The sequence below is a fragment of the Tenrec ecaudatus genome, chromosome 7 (genome assembly GCF_050624435.1).
Source record: "Tenrec ecaudatus isolate mTenEca1 chromosome 7, mTenEca1.hap1, whole genome shotgun sequence".
NCBI classification, from domain to species: Eukaryota; Metazoa; Chordata; class Mammalia; order Afrosoricida; family Tenrecidae; genus Tenrec; species Tenrec ecaudatus.
In genome coordinates, this window is record NC_134536.1 from 98869519 (window position 1) to 98889262 (window position 19744).

Genomic DNA, 19744 nt, shown 5'->3' on the forward strand with positions numbered 1-19744 from the left:
GTACATTTACTACGTGGGTTGCGTCTTATCAAGTGGGCAGTTTGGAAATGTGAGTGCTCAGTTTACATGCTTCATTAAACAGGATGTGGTAATGACACCCCTCACCCCCTCAACCAAATCCTAATCTGCGAATTTTAGTTAGACCCTAGCTCTATGCCATTGTAGCCATGGCTCTGGAAAGCATACTTTACACTGTCTGAGTTCACATGAAAAACCGTTGGACATGTGTATTGTTACACAGAGGGATAACATTTTAGTAAATGGTAGAACATCTGCAAGCAACTTACTCAGTCTGGTTCTTTGACAACCCTGCCCCCCTTCAGCAACCTACCCATCTTCTTCTCCCCATTCCCATCCCAGACAATCCCAGTATTGTATGTCGTTTATTTATTTAGTACCACGAAGTGGACCAAGGAATCTGAGAGTCTTTGGGGAGACAACCAATAGTCTCTCTGTAGCCTGGGATCATGCGGATGGGCCAGTTCAGCAATACAGGATCATCTATTCCCCCACCGTTGGTGATCCGATCGATGAATATGTAAGTCTAATGCTCATTTATCTGGACCTTTGTGAGTTTTGCCTTTTTGGTGGGTGAAGCTAAACCTTTAGGTATGTTCTCTGATTAAAGTTGACTACCTAACTTTTGTGTGAATCATCTTTCGTGGAACTTTCTCTAGCAAGTGAGATAGCCTACTGTAGCCTCTCAGATCATAGGGGCTCATTCTTATTCTAACTACGGACCAGAAACTGTTAACCACAAGCTTTGTATTGCCAACCCACCAGTTCTCTGTCTGAGAAAAACAAATCTGTCTGCTTCTGAAAGACTGATAGTCTTTGAAACCTTAAGGAGCAGTTCTTCCCTTGGGATTGCCATGAATCAGAATGAACTTAATGGCAGTGGGTTTGTTTGTTTGTTTTTTTAATTACACCATAAGCACTAAATCTAGTCAAGCATGATATTTTTGCCTAATTATGTCTAAATTAATGCTCAAATGATGTGATTATATAAATCCTATCCTTTCTTTACATTCAAGTCCTTTAAAAGATCTGTAAACACCCAATACTAATTTGTGTCTTTTGTCTTTAAAATGAATATTTAGCAGTATGCCTTGGCTTTGTAAATGCATGTTTTCATTTTAGCTTTGGATTTCTGAGTGACGTAGGCTGTCTCTCCAGAATGAGATGGAAGTTTCTTGTTGCTTCTTCCTATGGCAATCGGCATGCACATCCAGTTATCCTGGCTGGAAAAGTACATCACTTCATTTGAGGCTTAGTGATTAAATGGGGTGGGTTAGTAGATCACACAAAATGTTGATTGTAAAGAAGTTAGGTCAGTGACTTTTAACTATTCTCAGGTATATCCTCTTTAATTATTTCCCCTTTATGAGCTCTATGTAATGAAATACTTAATTTACTTGAACCTGACATAGTTCCATTTATTTACAGCTCTCAATTTCATTAATAAAAGCTCATACAACTATAACTGCCATTTAGCATTTCTGATCAGGGTGAGATAGCTAGCCCTGCCGCTGTTAATGGACACGATTTTAGCCAAAGTGATGTTACTCCCTGCTATGAGTTTGTTTGGCCTTGTATGCCCCTTCCCTTGCTTTGCTAAAAAGATTGAAAGTACAATTTCTTTCTCTAATTTACCACTTGGAATCATAGACCTTCTGGCTAGGAATCATTGGCATAACTGATGCATGCGGTCTATAGAAGCAAAACATTGGTTTGGAAGAGAGCTTGAGAGCCTATCTGGTTCTTCCCATTTTCTTGGAGGTAGTTGAATATGTTCTTTTCCACCCTTTCATCGACTAACATCTACCCAAACTGATACCTGAAGGTAAAGACTGAGTCTGTTTTGCTCACCTATGTAATCTGAGAAGCCCATGATGGGAACTTCATACATATCTGTTGAAGGAATAAACGGAACTGTAACATGTGACTCAGAAGACGGAAGGGAATAAGCAAACGCTACTGATTGCCGTAGTACTCAGTAACATGCACTGGTGTTCTACATATCGTCACCTGTTGTCCTTACCTGACCTGCTGTCACCTGACCTCCTGTCAGTCTTTCAAATCTAGCTTCTTTCAAATTCACATAACTATTAAGTGGCCGATCTGGAAGTTGAGCACAAATCCTGTCTTTGAAACCTCCCACATTGCACGGAGGCAGTGTATACATTTTGTCTTGCCATGAGTGTTGTTAACAAAGAGCAAGTATAAAAATGATTGTTTATGGGGAAACATGAGAAAATACTGTTTTTTGCTTTGGCAGTCTGTTAGCTGATAGTACACATGTAATTTAACTTCCCATAGACCACAGTCCCGGGCAGAAGAAATAATGTAATTCTGCAGCCTCTGCAGTCTGACACGCCATATAAAATCACGGTGATAGCAGTTTATGAAGATGGAGATGGTGGGCATCTAACTGGAAATGGAAGAACGGGTAAATGGCTTTTACCTTTTTTATTATTATCTTTAAATTTGATCTTTACCAAGGAATCTCAAAAATGACATAAAAACATCTAATATTTCTGTTAGGTATTGAATTTTGTCAAAATAATGGTAAGAGAACAACATTTGCTTTGTAACTTTTTAGTGGTTCATGATGAAAAGAAACAGGAAACAAACTGCCTATCTCACCGTGGTAGATAGGCCTCATTTCTTCTTTGGAAAACCGTTGCTTCTTTGCTAATGGCTGAGTTGTGTGGTGTTGGCTAGGGCTGCAGTTGTTAACTTGATCAATACGCTTATAGTATCAGCAAAATGTCCTCTCTTGTGACTGAGCCTTAAATCACTATTAGGAAGCAAAATAATGAACAATGACTGTCAGTCTTTCAAATGTAGTTCTTTTTTTTTTGGTAGATAACAATATTTGTTTTCTATCCTACTCAGTAATTTACAAAGAATTACCAAAATTTCAGCTCCCTTTCCTAACCTACATGGGTGGCAATTCCTTATCCCTTAGGGTAGAGGTTCTCCACCTCGGTTGCTCTCTGTAGGCCCCTGGGATACTTTGTGAAAAAATGCTTGTGCTTGTGTGACATACCCAGGTTGTGTCCAGCCTGGGCCTGTGGGTCAGGGCTTCCATTTGGACTGTCCCGTGAGAATTTTCATTTCCATTCCAGATATACTGAATTAGAATCTGCAGTTTAACCAGATCCCTTGGTGATTCTTAGAGGGACGAGTTAAGAAGGAAGCAGCCCTGCTGTGGATGTCACTGGGCTCTAGGTCTGAGTACTGTCGAAATAAACATGGCCATTTGCTGTTTTTATTTCATTCAGAAAACAAAATAAAAACAAAACCCCAGCCCTTTAGTAATGTGATTTCAGATGTCCTGTCATTTGGCCCCAATGTGTTCTGCCCTAATGATCTTCACAACATTACAGAATTGATGAGAAGTAACACTAGAGAGCTTCTAAGAACAGTAGGTGGAAGGTGGAGAGATTGACTTAGTCCTTCAAGTCCAGTACACCATATATCGATACCTATTGTCTCCCTGACTGGGTCAGTCTTGGGCTCAAGAAGATCACAACAGCTGTCTTTTTTCACTTTAATCTCAGAATATATTTTGGCACATTTCTGAGGGCAATGCTATATATGCCAGATATTTTTTGGGGGGGTTATACATAAAATCTTGATTAGATCTTGAATTCATCAGGTGAAGTCAGATTTTGAGATTCTAGATGGATTCTCATCATTTAATCTTTTTTTCCCTCTCTTTTGTGTAATGTGACGGTTAATAGCTCAGTAGCTGTTTAAAATGCTACCTAAAGGGTGTTGGTTTTAGAATGTAGGGTGAGGATTTAGTTAGGGTATGCTGATGACAAGAGTCCCTGTGTAGTGCAAATGCTTTAGCACATTGCTACTAACCAGACGGTTGGTAGTTCAAGCTCGCCCAAAAAAGCCTTGGGAGAAAGGACTGTGAATCGGCTTTCAAAAGCTCACAGCTAAGGAAAGCGTGAGGTGTGTGGCTCTCTTTTGTAGCACAAGTCAGAATTCATTTGACAGCAATGATACTTTGTTTTCGTTCTTTTAATGCTGGTGGGTGATAGAGTAGTGTTGGAAGAGAACATTTATTTTACTCAGTGTTTGGCTGTGTGGACCTGGGCAAAACACACAATATCATTTGTGCGAAAAATGGATTCGATTAGAGCCTTCCCAATTGGATTCCATATGGAACATTCCAAAACTGCTCAGAGATATCTTCTATTTTCTATAATCCTGAGTCATATAACTGACTGGCATTGGATCTTGCCACCTGCTAAGAAGCCTGTTTTAGGGATTATCCATTTCTAAAAACTCCTGGTGGCACAGTGGGTTACACATTGGGCTACAAACCTCAAGGTCAGCAGTTTGAAACCACCAACTGCTCCACAGGAGAAAGGTGAGGCTTTGTACTTCTGTAAAGACTTGCAATCTTTAGATCTCTCTGAGCTGGAATTGACTGGATGATAGTATTTTTTTTTTTTAAATTTTAACAATTTATTGGGGCTCATACAATTCTTTTCACAGTTCATATATATACATACATCAATTGTATAAAGCACATCTGTACAGTCTTTGCCCTAATCATTTTTTTCTCTTTTCTTCTTTTACATTTTATTGGGGACTCATACAACTCTTACCACAATCCATACATATACATACATCAATTGTATAAAGCACATCCATACATTCCCTGCCCCAATCATTCTCAAGGCATTTGCTCTCCACTTAAGCCCCTTGCATCAGGTCCTCTTTTTCTTCCCCTCCTCCCTCCCCATTCCCCCCTCCCTCCCCCAACTACCATGATCCGAATTCTACCTTGCAGGGCTGGATAGGACAGAGGCTGTACACTGGTGCATATGAGGGTTGGAGGTACAGGGAATCCAGGGTGGATGATACCTTCAGGACTAAGGGTGTGAGGGACGATGCTGGGAGAGTGGAGGGTGAGTGGGTTGGAAAGGGGGAACTGATTACAAGGATCCACATGTGACCTCTTCCCTGGGAGAGGGACAGCAGAGAAGGGGGGAAGGGAGACTCCGGATAGGGCAAGATATGACAAAACAACGAGGTAAAAATTACCAAGGGCATATGAGGATAGTATTTTTTTTTAAGAGAGTTTTATTTGACTTTGGAAAACAACTGCATTTTCTGTTAAACATCTCAATGTCTTTTTAGTTATTTGTTGGATTAAGGGCCTTTATTAAATTGAACTCATGGGGCTGCACTTTAAAAATACTTTAAAAACGCTCTTGCTTTCCCTGCATGCCAGCGACAGTCAGTAATGCCTACAATGCTTGTTTCCAGTGGGACTCCTTCCTCCTCAGAACATACACATTTCTGATGAATGGTATACAAGATTCAGGGTCTCCTGGGATCCCTCACCATCGCCAGTTCTTGGATACAAAATTGTGTATAACCCAGTGGGTAAGGAAGCACCCTTTTTGTCATGTGAATGCATTTGAGGTTTTCTCTATCTGAGGGTATTCTTTATTTCGTCCCTATGGTTCTATTCTCCTGATCGACTAGCACATCAAGGCCCCTGTACACTGCAAGCAGTGTTTCTGGAAATAACCTTTTAAACCAAAGGCCTAAAGCAACCTCGTTACTATGGGGTGAGATGAGATTCCCATTGCGTTGCATGATTGAAAAGTCTGATCTGGCCCATAAAATTATGTTAATTGAAGCTTTTGTTTTCTGAGATCTCCTGTGTTACTATGAATATGAAATAGCAAATATTTAATTAATATAAGCTTCTGAATTTTTTCATAGAGTCTAGATAGCATGCACTTTAGTTTAGTTATGAGAGTCTTGCTTTTAAATTGTCACTGTCATGTTACCCAAATCAGCATCACCTTGATTAAATTATTTAATAGCTTTGCTTATATGTTCGATTTACTTAGCAGAGTTGAAAAAAATCCCTTTATCCTATATTTTCTAGGTCATCTTCTGTGTACCAAGAAAAAGTATGACAGGAAAAAAAAGAGCGAATAAGAAAATAAAGATTGGGGGAGAAAGGGCAAGGAGCAAGGAGTGTGAGCTCATGTAAAATAGGGAGAGAGAGTTCAGAGGAGGGTCGTTAACCTAGAGCCTCGGTAGTCAAGCCAGGAGGTTCTAAGCTTAATATGGAAGATCTTAAACCAAGTTGAAGAGTGTTTGTTGAGCCCCTACTACATATACACAAAGCAGCATGCTTTGCTGGCCAAACCGAGCTTCGAAAGAGGCTTGGGAACCTAGGGCACTTGGTGTGTGATTACTGTGTTCACTAAAGGAACCTGGAATCTCCACTCTAGGCATTGTGCTGTATTACACAAGTTAGAGGGTGGGGAGTGCAGTCTTTGCTTATTGTCATACCAACCTGACGATGTGGTATTTGCTACAAGAATCAAGTGCAAAATGTGTGGTGGGAATTAATGGTTTCCAAAGTACCACGCGACCATAAGATCTTTACTCTTAAGAAAAACTTTTAGTAACCACGTACTATATGGATTTTTGTGTTTGCGATTAAAGGTTCCAATGAGCCCATGGAAGTCTTTGTTGGAGAAGTGACATCATACACGTTACACAATCTCAATCCCAGCACCACTTACGATGTGAATGTTCATGCTCAGTATGACTCTGGACTCAGTGTTCCCCTGACTGATAAAGGCACTACGTGTGAGTCTCAGATCTTCTCATGGTTTGTGGAAAAAATGTAATACAACTTACCAGATAGCCTAGTTTATTTTTTCTGTCTCCTAACAGATGCATGCATTCTCAGCTCTTATTAAATAGTCCTTTTAGTGTAGACACATAACAGATGATCTAGCTAAAACACTAAGCAATATAATTAGGCATGTGAAATGTGCATGATGAGAAAATGATGTTACTTCATATAGCATGTATACTGAATCTATAAAGATAAAAATTACAGGAAGGGCCATGGCCTGCATACATGGCCTGTAAACATAGAATCATAATGCCTTTAGTTCTTGACAGTCCATGTTCAAGAATGTTCAATGTATGTTACCTCCATACATTGAGTTGTTTTGAAGTTTTCACAGAAATGCCATCCCTGACTTTGGCCTTCAGATAGATTTTTATCTTCTCAGAAAAAGGACCTCTTCTGTCCTTGAGGCATCTCTGATATCCCTTTGATGTCCACAGGGTTGTGGGTTACATGGACTCTCCTTTACTTGCTACATGGGCAGGGCCTGGGGGTCTCTTTTGGCTGCACTCCATTTTCATAGAAGAAAACAGCAAGATTTCTGATTTTTATTTTAGCTTCAGAGGCAATTTAAAAGTTGTATGATGATTCGAAATATGCTTTCTTATGTACAAAGTAAGATTTTTCTTTCTTTTCTTTTTGTAGTGTATTTGAATGTGACAGATCTGAAAACATACCAGGTGGGGTGGGATACATTCTGTGTCAGATGGTCACCTCATCGGGCAGCAACCTCTTACAGACTACAACTCAATCCTGCAGATGGTATGTGCACAAAACAAACAGAGACAGGAAGGAGAGGTCACATGCTTGTAGTGACAGCTGAACTTCTTGCAAAGAAGAAGCCATTTTGTTTATGAAATGATATACCACAATTTTGTGAGACATAACTGGTGATCACATGGGCATTTTCTTTTGTTCTGTATTCAGGAACCAGAGGACAAGAAATTACAGTGCATGGATCACAAACAAGTCACTGCTTCACTGGCCTTTCACCAGACACTGACTATGGGGTCACTGCCTTTGTGCAGACGCCAAATCTGGAGGGACCGGGAGTCCCTGTGAAAGAACATACCAGTAAGTTTTTGAGTCGTCTGGAAGGTCTTTGTAAAGGTTTTGGAACAGAATGCTTGAAAGGTGGGGGACGTCAGTGACGCTGTGAGTCTTCATACCTTTGCAGCTGGTTCTTTCAGAGAGCACTGCTGATGGCTGGTCCCTGAAAGTGGGTCTTTGGCTGTCTCCGGGACCTCGATCTCTAACTATTCCATGTTATCTCTGTGCCAGAAGTGGCGTTATTTCAAGGAAAAGGTTACAGAGTGTAGAGCTGGCAATGAGAAGGTCAATGTGCGTCCGTGGCTGTGACTTTTATTCAGTCAGTCATAGCTGAAGGCCTCAAGTTCTCTCCTTGAACTTTTGCCTTAATTTCCATGGCAGTATCTGATGCTGAATGGACTTAATAATAAGTTTGGATACAATAGAAGCCCCAGTATGCCTGGCTTCATGGAGCCGAATTCTTGTTTCTAAAGATTTGGTTTGTGATAGAGGACTTAAGTGCTTTCAAGATGTGCTTCTCGTGGTAATGAAATGTACACACATTGTACTTTCCTAATGATGACTTTTTGATAATTTTAGCTGTAAAACCAACGGAAGCCCCAACGGAGCCACCCACACCTCCTCCCCCTCCTACAATCCCCCCAGCCCGTGATGGTAAGTGTACTAATTAGTGAGTATACACTAATAAGTTGAGTGGATAGAAATGTATGGGTTTTTTAATTTCTCCATCATAGATATCATTTTCCTTTTATAGCTTACAGTTTCTAGTTCACCGTATATGCTCGAGTATAAGCTGACCTGAATATCAGTTGAGGCACCTAATTATTTGTTTTTTAATCATTTTATTGGGGGCTCCTACAACTCTTGTTACAAACCATACATCAGTTGTGTCTGACATATTTGTACATGTATTCCATCGTTCTTTTCTAGACATTTACTTTCCATTGAACCTTTGGGATCAGCTCCATTTTCCTCCCTCCCCCCAACCCTTGTGACTTCCTGATAAATTGTAGATTGTTAATTATTTTCAAATTTCACACTGACTGCTGTCTCCTTTCCCCTCAGCTTTCTGTTGTTCTTCACCCTGGGTGGGGGGGGGGGCTGTGGTTATGTGCCATTCATTGCGATCAGTGTCCCCCTCCCTCGCCACCTTTCCTTGCCTTCCCCCTACCCTTTTAGTATCTCTATTCCCATTCCTGCTCCTGGGTTCCATGTGTTGTGAGTTTTATCTCTTGCCTATACCTAGGTACATGCTCCCGGCTAGTCTAGATAGGGAGGCGGCACTGAGGTCATGATGGTGGGGGTTTTGGGGTGTGTGGGCCACCAGTGCTCTACTGCACCCTGATTGCCTCATCTCGCTGCAACCCCTCTGTTGGGGGATGTTCCTTTGTCCATAGATGTGCTTTCGGTCTCTGCTCCAACCCCCCTCCATTCTCACCAGGGCATTCTTGTTTGTTTACTGTTTGTTTTGAATCTTCTGATGCCCGTTGCCCGGTCTTGAAGACACTTCACGATTGCCCTGTCTGGAGTGCTTCTTCCATGTGATTTTGTTGCTTCACTGTTGGATGGCCACTTGTTTAACTTCAAGTCTTTAAGACTCCAGAAACTATATCTTTTAATAGCCAGGCATCATCCTCTGTCTTCACCACATCTGCTTATGCACCCATTTTGTCTTCAGCGATTGTGTAGGAAAGGTGTGTGTGAGCATCACAGAATGCCAATTTGTTAGAACAAAGTGTTCTTGTATTGAGGGAAGGTATGCGAGAGGCCCAAGGCCTTTCTGCAGCCTCAGTGTCCTGCCTTATAAATATATGTACATAGGCCCATACCACTATTGTTATGGATTGATGTATTTGCATAAGTGCATACCTCTGTTTATCTCCCTATCTATGCCTTTGCTTCCTAGGCAGAACCTGCCTCTGTTTCCTTTTGCCTCCTCCTGCCCCACCATCTCTTTCCCCCTTCTCCCACCTCTTAGTGTTTCCTCTCCACTAGCTTGGTGTTGCTCTAATACTCACAGGATCTCTACCCTCTCCTAGACGCTGATTCCACTTCCCTAGGTGTTCTCTTGTCCATGATGATGTCCACTCACCACACCTCCTTCTTCCCCCTCTACCTTCTGGGGCCATTGGTCCCATTGTGAAGCACCTAATTTTACCACAAAAATGGCATTAAAAATGTGCTGAAAAACTCGGCTTATATACGAGTATATACAGTAGTCTTTCTGCTGAATCTTGAGATAAAGAATAAGGATTACAAGTAATTTCTTCTTTCCTCTCTCCTGGCACATCACAGTGTGCCCAAACTATTTTAGTTCTTTGGTTGGTACCCTTTGTTTCCTCAACTTTTCAAATTAAGGTTTATGGATATTAAAACACTTTGCATAGTTTGTAGTCCCACAGTGCGCATTCTTTCCCAGGGAGGCTCACAACAGGCACTGTGAACATTGAGGCTATATTGATGGCCTCATCCCAGCACCTCTGGCTTCTGATCTGAGAGATGCCTGGGGTCCATTCCATTAAAGAGCTATTAAAGCTCGTCTCTCAGTCACATGAGACAATCCCTCAGTGCTTTGGCAAAATTAGCTTTAAGCTAATTAGCAACTGGTTTATTATTTTCCCACATTCTATCTCCAGTGTGAAACGAAAAGCATTTCAGATTTTAAAAATATTTTTTTTGATCTTAGAAGGATCTAGAATACTATAACTTCATCCTATTAAAAAACCAAATGAAAAAAATAAAGTTTTATTATCATAGCATAAAATAATAGATTTCTTTACATTAGATTTTTGAGAGAATTTCACTAAATAATCTTGGCGTAAAAATGTCTATTTTTTTCTGCACCAAAATTCTGTTGGAATTTCATCTTGTTTTAGAATATGCTTAGTCGCCAAGTCTAAATTACATTAAAGATTAAAAAAAATTATTCCCGCCCCCATCATACAATTTCAGTGCCCTGATTTTAAATGGAAAAACATTAGTATTTGCACAAAATAGTTGTTAACTGACTCACTACTCTGGAGTTGGTTCCAACATAGAATGACTCACTATGATGGAGTAGAACCTGCCCTGGTGGGCTTCTGAGACTCTCAATCAAACCGCTGACTCTGGGGGTTGCAGCTCATTATGCCACCAGGACGCTATTCTATGAGGCAGGCACACTCACTGATGGCTTTTCTTAAGCCCTGCTGAACATCATTGCCTTCCATTTGATTGGTCCCTCTTTTATTGTGGGAAATCTCTGGAAGAGTTCCAAGAAAGTTTCAATTTGCATAATCAATAACTTCCTGCCATAGAGTCAAGGTGACTCATGGTAAAACCCTGTGAGTTTCCGAGTCTGTAACTGCTTAGGGGGGTAGAAAGCCTAATCTTTTCCCGGTGGACCTGCTGGTGGTTTCGAACTTCTGACCATGTTGATCATAGCCCAACGTGTAACCGTAACCACCACACCACCAGGACTCCATGATAGATCTGAATATATGGAGCAATTCCAGAGCGGGAATTGAGAGTCAATGAACTCTAATGGCACAACAGTTAGCCACTCAGCTGCTAACTAGAAGATTGGCTATTCGACTCCACCCAATGGTTGTAAGGGGGAAGAGACCTGGTGATCTGCTTCCACCAAGATTACTGCCTAGAAACCCTCTGAGGAGGTTCTTCACTGTCACATGGGGTCACTATGAGTTGAAATCCACTTGAATACAGAACAACTGAGAGCCAAGTAGACCGGAACTTTTAGACATGATGTTGTGTACATAAATTGCCTGGACATCTTGTTAATGCTGATTCAGGAAGCTTGGGGGAGATCTCTGATTCAGCATTCTTAACCACCTCCAAATGATGTTTTCTGTTTGGACTGACCACACTTTGAGTAGGTGGGTGTTATGTAATTATGCAATCCCATTTGAACTAATGAATTAATGATATTTGGGGGCTTTCTTTTTTCCTTTGCCAGTATGCAAAGGAGCCAAGGCGGATATTGTATTCTTAACCGATGCATCTTGGAGTATTGGAGATGATAATTTTAATAAAGTTGTAAAATTCATCTTCAATACTGTGGGAGCCTTTGATGAAATCAATCCTGGTGGAATTCAGGTGAGTGGAATCCATCTGACTATGCATTGTAATGCTTTATTATTGATTGCTTCAGTCCACAATTTGGCCTTTACTAGCTGCTATTTTCTTGAACATTGCTTATGTAAACAATCAATGAATAGGGAAAAAAAAGGTTTTGTTTGTTTTTCTGGTTGGCAAAATGACAGTGTTGTTGAAGAATTCGGGAGTTTCTGATTCTTAACTTGTCTACGACTTCCCATAATGATATATATTTAAAAGTTCACCCAATGTCCTGGAAACTAAATGCATTGATGGATAATGATTGGAGTGGGTGTGTGGAACCCTGTGGCCTCTTCTAGCATCACTAGTCAGATGTTAATTACTTTGACACGGCAAATTATATTTGAGTAGGAATGTAGAGAAGTTTGCACTTCCATGATAAGGCTCAAAGAACAAACCATTTAGTACTAATTTCCCTTAAAGTCAACACTTTCCTCCACCTCAAGTTCATAACCTTGAACTGAACACTCAGGTCCTGAGGTTGTGAACTTTTTAGGGGCGTGGGGGGTGGGGGAAGGTCTTCCCAGACACCTCTGAAAATCTGCTTAAAGCTATTGTTAGCTTTTTCCTGGACTCTGCATCCATTAAGACCCACTTCAAATTCCACCAGTCTGGAGAGGCTTCCCTGATGGCTGGAAGCATGTGGTATTCTGGAAGCACTTTGTCTTTATTGTTATTATAGCAAGTATCATTTTTAAGTTCTGTTCTTTATTGTGATTCTTTTCTATCTATGAAAATGGAAAATTGTTGACTTCTTTATTTTTTTAAATTTATTTTTTAATACTCTTCTTTCCTTCCCCATTCTTCTTGGTGTATTTTCTTCTTTATCTGGCATTTTGTATTTATTCATTGCAGTACTGTAAAAGTTTTATGAAAATAAGGTACTTTAACATAACTTCACATAATATCATTAATGTATGTAAATATTCCTCTTTTGTGAAATAACACTTTATGTAATATACCAGATTTCAAATTCCCAAATAATCTTGTAGCCATTACTTCAACCCAACCCAGAAAAATAAGTCATTATAGTTATTTTACTTAATGTGTCAACAATGAAGACAGTTAAATTTCTTTCAGAAATCAAAATTTATAATCTAAAAACATAAACGATCATTTTATTAACTCTGTGCTTCAGCTATTTTGTGTGCAGAATTGTTAACCTTCAAGACAACCCTAGGTAAAAATAATTATCTTCATTTCATTGATAAGGGCACCAAAGCCTGAAAGCCATTCATTGGCAAGGAATGGCCAATGAGAAAGTGTAGTTGGCTGGGAACTAAAGGGATAGCGCTGTAGGTGGTGCATTTTCATATGTTTTCCTGGGATTTCATTGTTCTGTAGCTTTCCCCATTTCTCAACAGCCAAGTTAAAGCAAAGCTCAAACTCACGAGTCCCTCCTGACTCACAGCAACCTACAGAAAAGAGTCGAACTGTTCTTGCGGGTTTCTGCGACTGTCCCCCATCTTTGTGGAAGTAGAAAGCCTTGTCTTTCTTCTGGGAGCAGCTAGTGGTTTGAACTACTGACCTTTCAGTTAGCAGCCCCATGCCCAACCCAGAAACGCACCAGGGATCTGTCCCAGATAGAGGCACACGAACACAGAGAATTTTGATGATGACTATCAATTAGAGCATTTAATATTAACACATAATAATGAGAAAGGAGGACATTTAATGAGACACCAATCTCTAGTGTTACACTATTAGCTATAATTTATATATCAGGTGTAAGATCCTTCCTTTTTTCCCATTCTCCAAATAAAAGGATCACTCTGAAACTGAAGTATATATATTGAATACATATAAGAACATCTTATTCTCATAACCAAAATGATATTTTCTTTCAGGTCTCGTTTGTGCAGTACAGTGATGAGGTCAAGTCTGAATTTAAGCTGAACACATACAATGACAAGGCCCAAGCCCTCGGGGCCCTCCAGAATATTAGGTACAGAGGAGGCAACACAAGAACAGGTGAAGTTAATCAGAATATCTGTAAACCTTACTCTCCGATGTATTTGTTGGAGCAGAATTTAGTATGTTATCTCACTTCAGTGGCCAAATTACTCTCAGGTGGGTGTGTTGTTGCTCGGTGTCAGCCACTTGCAACACGACAGACGATAAACTGCCCAGTCTTGTACCATCTCATATTGTTGTTACGCTTGAGCTCGTTGCTGCAGCAACAGTGTCGATCCATCTCCCTGAGGATCTTCCTCCTTTTACTTGACCCTTTACTCTACCAGACATGATGTCCTTTCCCAGGGACTGGCTTCTCCTGAGAACATGCCCGAGGTACTTGTGAGGAAGTCTCACTCGCTTCATTTCTAAGGCACGTCTGTCTGTCCTTCTTCCGACACATATTTGTTTGTTCTGGAAGACAAAGGTGGATATTTGTTTGTTCTGGAAGACAAAGGTGGACGTCAGCCGTGACTCTGACACTGACTGTGGGGGGAGGTGTAGTGAAAGCAGATGGAAGGCATGATGAAGTCCAAATCCATTGGATATGAGTCGTTGCACTGGGATTGCTTTCCCTGAGTTGACATTAAAATGCTCTCTGCTACATTCTGTAGGCAAGGCCCTCACATTCATCAAGGAGAAGGTTTTGACCTGGGAGAGCGGTATGAGAAAGAATGTCCCCAAGGTGCTGGTTGTGGTCACAGATGGCCGGTCGCAGGATGAGGTCAAGAAGGCGGCTATGGTCATCCAACATTCAGGTAACACAATCATGAATACAGGCCTAGAGGCCGCAGTCATCAGTTGATCAGTTTCAAATGTTCAGGGATGACCTAAAAAGGCCAGTAACACTGATGTGACTTGACAGTCTGTGGTGAACTCTGTAGTCCACATCCTTGCTATGTTTATAATTCATTAACTTGGTCATGCTCATAAAGAATATACTGTAGTCTTTGTGTAACAAGCGATTCCGTCTTTCAAGCGGCAAATCCTATTTCCCTAGAGGAGGCTTCCTGCCAAAGGAGAAATGAATGCTCATGCTGATTCCCGTACAAGGAGAAACGCAAGGCAGCCTTGAGTTCTTGGACACGCAGACCGACTGCACACTGCAACGGAGGCGTGCGCCTCAGGGATGCAATTCTGGGGCAGACCTTACCAACCAAACATCTTGAGAGCATCGCAGCAACACTGCCTTTGGATTAGTTATTTAGGATTGTTAGAGATGAAATGAGATCTTTCTAGTACTTTCAGCAGACCCCCCCCCACCCCAGCCCACTCAGACAGGAGCTAAAGTAGAAAGAATTCTATGTTATGTATTTTGTTACATAGAATTTGTCATCTACACACTCTCGATTCTTTGTCCAGAATTGTGATTAGGGACTAGTACTAAATTATACCTTTTTATTTCAACAGAGGTTTTTATTTGTACAGATCTCCCTATAATTTATTGCTCTTATGTTGTAGATATAGTTTGAGAAAATTTCTATGTATTTTGGGCATCCAGGTGACTTACGGTTGGGGTTATGAATTACTTCTGATTACATTATTGACATCTAATTATTTTCCCTAATTCCTTTTCATATAGTTAAATTTTCTTTTCTGGTGTCAAATTAAACTTTTGGACTGAAAAATTTACTTTCCTTAGCCTAAATAAATGTAATTTTACTGCCGATGGGAGTTGTAAATTCTATTTTAAAGGTATCCAAAGTACTGCCTTGTGCCTAAGGCTATTGGCAAAATCAGTTTCAAGAATTCAGTTTTAAAAACAAACTCATTCTTGGTTTCTGAGTCACATACATTTAAAATGTTAATGGTGCCTAAGAGAGCTGTAGAATTTAGGTTTTTATTAGGCCCGTGGATCTGTGGAAGGAAATATGTGTCACCATAAGTCTTCCTGCTATTGAAATCTGTATCTTTTAAATATTGGGGCTTTATTTGAGGCACTCCAATGAATTGAATTTCAAAACCAGAAAACAGAAAGGCGTGGGAAAATTGCTTTTTCATTATGAAGAGTGTATGTAAAAGAAAAGGTCCTGCCGAGCAAGTCCTGAGAAAATATAGTATAATTTCCGATAATGTTTTCTTTTCAATTGCTCAGTCAAGAAGGAAGAGGAGAAAAGAGCTATGTAATCAGCGGTGTAAATGTCGCTCTGCAGGGTTCAGCGTCTTCGTAGTGGGCGTGGCTGATGTCGACTACCACGAGCTTGCCAACATCGCCAGCAAGCCAAGTGAAAGGCACGTGTTCATTGTAGATGACTTTGAGTCTTTTGAGAAGATCGAGGACAACCTCATTACGTTTGTTTGTGAAACTGCCACATCAAGTAAGTCATGGTCAACACAAATCTAGGCTCTTACTTGCTTTAAAGAATGACTCTTTAGTAGACAATTCCATATCCTTTATGGGATCAAGTCTGCATATAAATAGACCCTGGAAAATCACTTGAGAACCTTATGAATCATTGTTCCTACTGACACCATGCTAAATATGCGCTTGTCAGAGTCCATTTTTAGCCTTGAAAATATAATATTCCTTGTATGGAAATAAAGTGCTTGAATGTATCCTTTTCCTACCATTTTAACATCCCTTGGCCATTGAGTTAATTAAAAAGCCGTGTAGACTGCGTAGTACAGAAGCAGTGAGATGAAGACTCTTCCCGTTAGTAACCAATCGGTATTTGTCTTTCAATATCTGTACTTTAAGATAGAATTGAAAACCCAACTTGAGCTCCATAGAACCTCAGTTGGCACCATTTGGACTTTTGATTTATAGTTTTCCAATTATACCAATCCCACTGAGAAGATATCATGAAGGACCACAGACTGATGATTAAAATCAATTTAATCTTTTCCCCATTAGATTGCTGAGGTAATCCTGTAGCCAGTTCAGTCCCCTGACCATAGTCAGGCTTTGTTTTACCAGTGTAGTACTTTCCCTCATTAAACAAACGGAAAACTTAGAACTTTGATTAGAGATGTAGTAATTTAATAAATTCTAAAATTGTGAGGTCTTTTGTTCAAGTGAAAACTTGATACCAAAGTCTAGAAGACATTAGCGAAAAACAGAAACAAAACGTCCTCCCCTTCCCTGCCTCCTGGTACCCCAAGCTCTGGGAGCAACTGAGTGATGTCTGGTGGTCGACATGGAGACTCTACGCTTTGGTACAGAAGATGGTTAGATAGGGCATACTCCTCACACCTTTGATTGTAGCTGGCATTTTCTGGGAGAGAAGTGCTTTATTCTACTGGAAAAATTTCCCTTTAATTTTGTTTGAGTCTTCTTAAGAACACCGACATTTCCAAGTGGAGAATTCTCAGAATGTATTTGGCACTTTGACTAACATGTATATTTTCCCTTAAAATTAGGAAGTTTATAAGAAATAAATGATAAAATATTAGCTTGATGTTACTTTTGTATAAATGAACAGTTTCATTATTTACTACAATGATACATTCACCTACATTCTGCCTATCTAATATCTACATATGCAAACATTGTACATTTCAGGTTGCCCTCTCATTTATTTGGATGGCTACACCTCACCAGGTGAGGATTTATACCCTTGTGTTAATTTATTCCAAGTTTTTAATAATGAAAGATCTAATACTCATTCATTTAAATATTTCCCCCTTTCTTTTCCTATATAAAGGTTTTAAGATGCTTGAAGCATATAACTTGACAGAGAAGAATTTTGCATCTGTACAAGGAGTATCTTTGGAAACTGGGTCTTTTCCTAGCTACTCCGCTTTTAGGCTTCAGAAAAATGCCTTTGTGAATCAACCTACAGTGTAAGTCTGACCACCAAGGTTTATTTTTCTTATAATGGGTCAGAAGCCTTTTTGAGGTTCTTGTAATCTTTGCTGACTTCCTAAATCCTAGAACATTAATGCATTCAGAAGACTTTGTGTAGGTGAATGTAGTCTGGTTTCTTGAAATACAGTTGCTTGGAAATGTCCAGCCTCTCATGTAAGGTCTTAAACCTTAACATGTTCAGTGCCAAGATTCTTATCTGTCCCAGCGGGATTAGTGATTACAAGCCCCGTGGATTTAAGACTCGGATTGCAGTCCTGCTTCTTCTGAGGGAGGATGTTCAAACAGGAAGGCAACTTGTTATAACAAACATTTCTCCCTGTGGTGTAAGAAAATTAGATGAAATAATACAGAAGGAGAGCAGGCATTCATTGGAGCTTTCCAACTCTCTGGCAAACGAAAGGCTGTGGTAGCTCAGCTGTTCATGATTGGACAGGCAGTGGGTCGTGCTTAGGCGCCAATCCTCCAGCAATCTCTTGGGAAGTTCTGGATTTTATTTCATGAAGCTTTGCACATGGGTACAATTACCAAACAATACATCTATTTTTATTCATAAGAATGAAAACTTAAATCTTTAAAAGTGTGTGTTTTGTAACTAATGGAGAGAAAAGAACACGAAGAAATAGAGCGTTCAGAACTTTAGGACAGGATCAGAAAATGATGGTTGAAATTTGAAATGCTCTGTGTAGGGCTGATGGAAAATTCAGACTCAGACGAGAGCACATTTCGCTTACGGAAGCACAGGTCACATTGTTGTAGTCTGAGCATACTGTAAGTTCCTTACTCTGTTAGGGTTAGCCTCATTGTTTCACAGTTCTAGGGTTTCCAAGGAGTCACAATACCCAGTTTAATTAGTTCCCATGCCTCAAGGTCCCCACATTTCACATCATGGCAGCCTGTTATCCTCCCAAGAATGAGAATTTGTGGTAGTAAAGAAAAAAAGTCATAAATGCAATTATGATTTTTTTTCTATACAAACACTGGTTAATTGAGAAGGCAAGAACATGGTCTAGGTGAGAGATGAGCTAACGTGGAAACATATTACTTACAACCTGTGCTGTTACAAAGATAGTAGGTGCTTGGAGAGGTCCAAGACAGCACGTCAGCTTGCCCAGAGCGCACGTGTTAGAGTAAGTCAACCCTAAGACTCTTAAAAACAAGACGACTCTGTATGGGACTAGGACATGGGCCTTCAGGGGACATTCTGTGCCCTCAGCCAACGTTCACGAAGGCATAGCGCCTTTGCAGCCCAAGAGTAGACTGTGTCCATTCCTTTATCATCATTGGCTGTTTGCATATGGATGGAAGTGGCTTTTACATTTATTGTTGTTCTTGTTCTGTGGAATAGTTGAGTTTCTAGAGGTTATTTGATTTCAGAGGAGGTTTGGAAAAGTAAAAGCTACTAGCAATATGGAGGGAAAATCAAAACCTTAAATAAATTATTTCTCCTATAAGTTCACATCCCTGATATGGATATTAAGATTATGTAGTAAAATTCAGTCTCTTAAAATAACATCCGTAGTTTTAGTGGTATCGCTGAATATTATACAATCTTATGATATTCTATACAGCTAGAAAAATTAGTTCACAGAAGGAATGTAAAAGGACATTTGTAAATTTCTGAGGATTTTGTGGCTTTATTAACCTTATAAACTAATCAGTGACCACATATGTAATGGGTCATGAGTGTTTGTTCTTTAGATGTGTTTCCTAACCATTTCACCTTCTTATCTAGAACCAGATTATTAGAAATATTTTCTGATACCGTATTGACTCTCTGGCCCCCTAATTAAAAATATTCTTCCTTTCTAATGAAGTAATTCTCATCTGCTTATCCATTCATATTTACCCACTTTTCTGTTTTATCCAACAGAGACCTCCATCCAAACGGACTCCCTCCTTCATACACAATTATATTATTGTTCAGACTCCTTCCGGAAACTCCTACTGACCCTTTTGCCATATGGCAAATCACAGACAGAGACTACAAGCCACAAGTTGGAGTCATTGCAGACCGTAAGCATAGCCCTCTTATTTTCAGCACAGGCATAGTACGTTCAGTTCTGTTCTTCCCCTTTCTCTTTAAGAGCCTTCAGAATATGCTTACTGGATATATTAAGGTTTTA

The 19744-nt window shown here is 40.0% G+C and overlaps 1 protein-coding gene across 2 annotated transcripts in view; it reads left to right on the plus strand.

The window, feature by feature from the left end:
- COL12A1 (collagen type XII alpha 1 chain) overlaps positions 1-19744 on the plus strand; it is a 123470-nt gene that overhangs the window by 71601 nt on the left and 32125 nt on the right. For both annotated transcript variants that reach the window (XM_075554887.1, XM_075554886.1), the window contains exons 37-50: positions 396-538; positions 2320-2449; positions 5296-5415; positions 6499-6645; positions 7340-7456; positions 7622-7768; positions 8324-8398; positions 11700-11839; positions 13708-13831; positions 14428-14571; positions 15967-16131; positions 17316-17354; positions 17458-17596; positions 19492-19634. In XM_075554887.1, the coding sequence (XP_075411002.1) occupies positions 396-538; positions 2320-2449; positions 5296-5415; positions 6499-6645; positions 7340-7456; positions 7622-7768; positions 8324-8398; positions 11700-11839; positions 13708-13831; positions 14428-14571; positions 15967-16131; positions 17316-17354; positions 17458-17596; positions 19492-19634 (1773 nt within the window). The remainder of the gene's footprint in view (positions 1-395; positions 539-2319; positions 2450-5295; positions 5416-6498; positions 6646-7339; positions 7457-7621; positions 7769-8323; positions 8399-11699; positions 11840-13707; positions 13832-14427; positions 14572-15966; positions 16132-17315; positions 17355-17457; positions 17597-19491; positions 19635-19744) is intronic.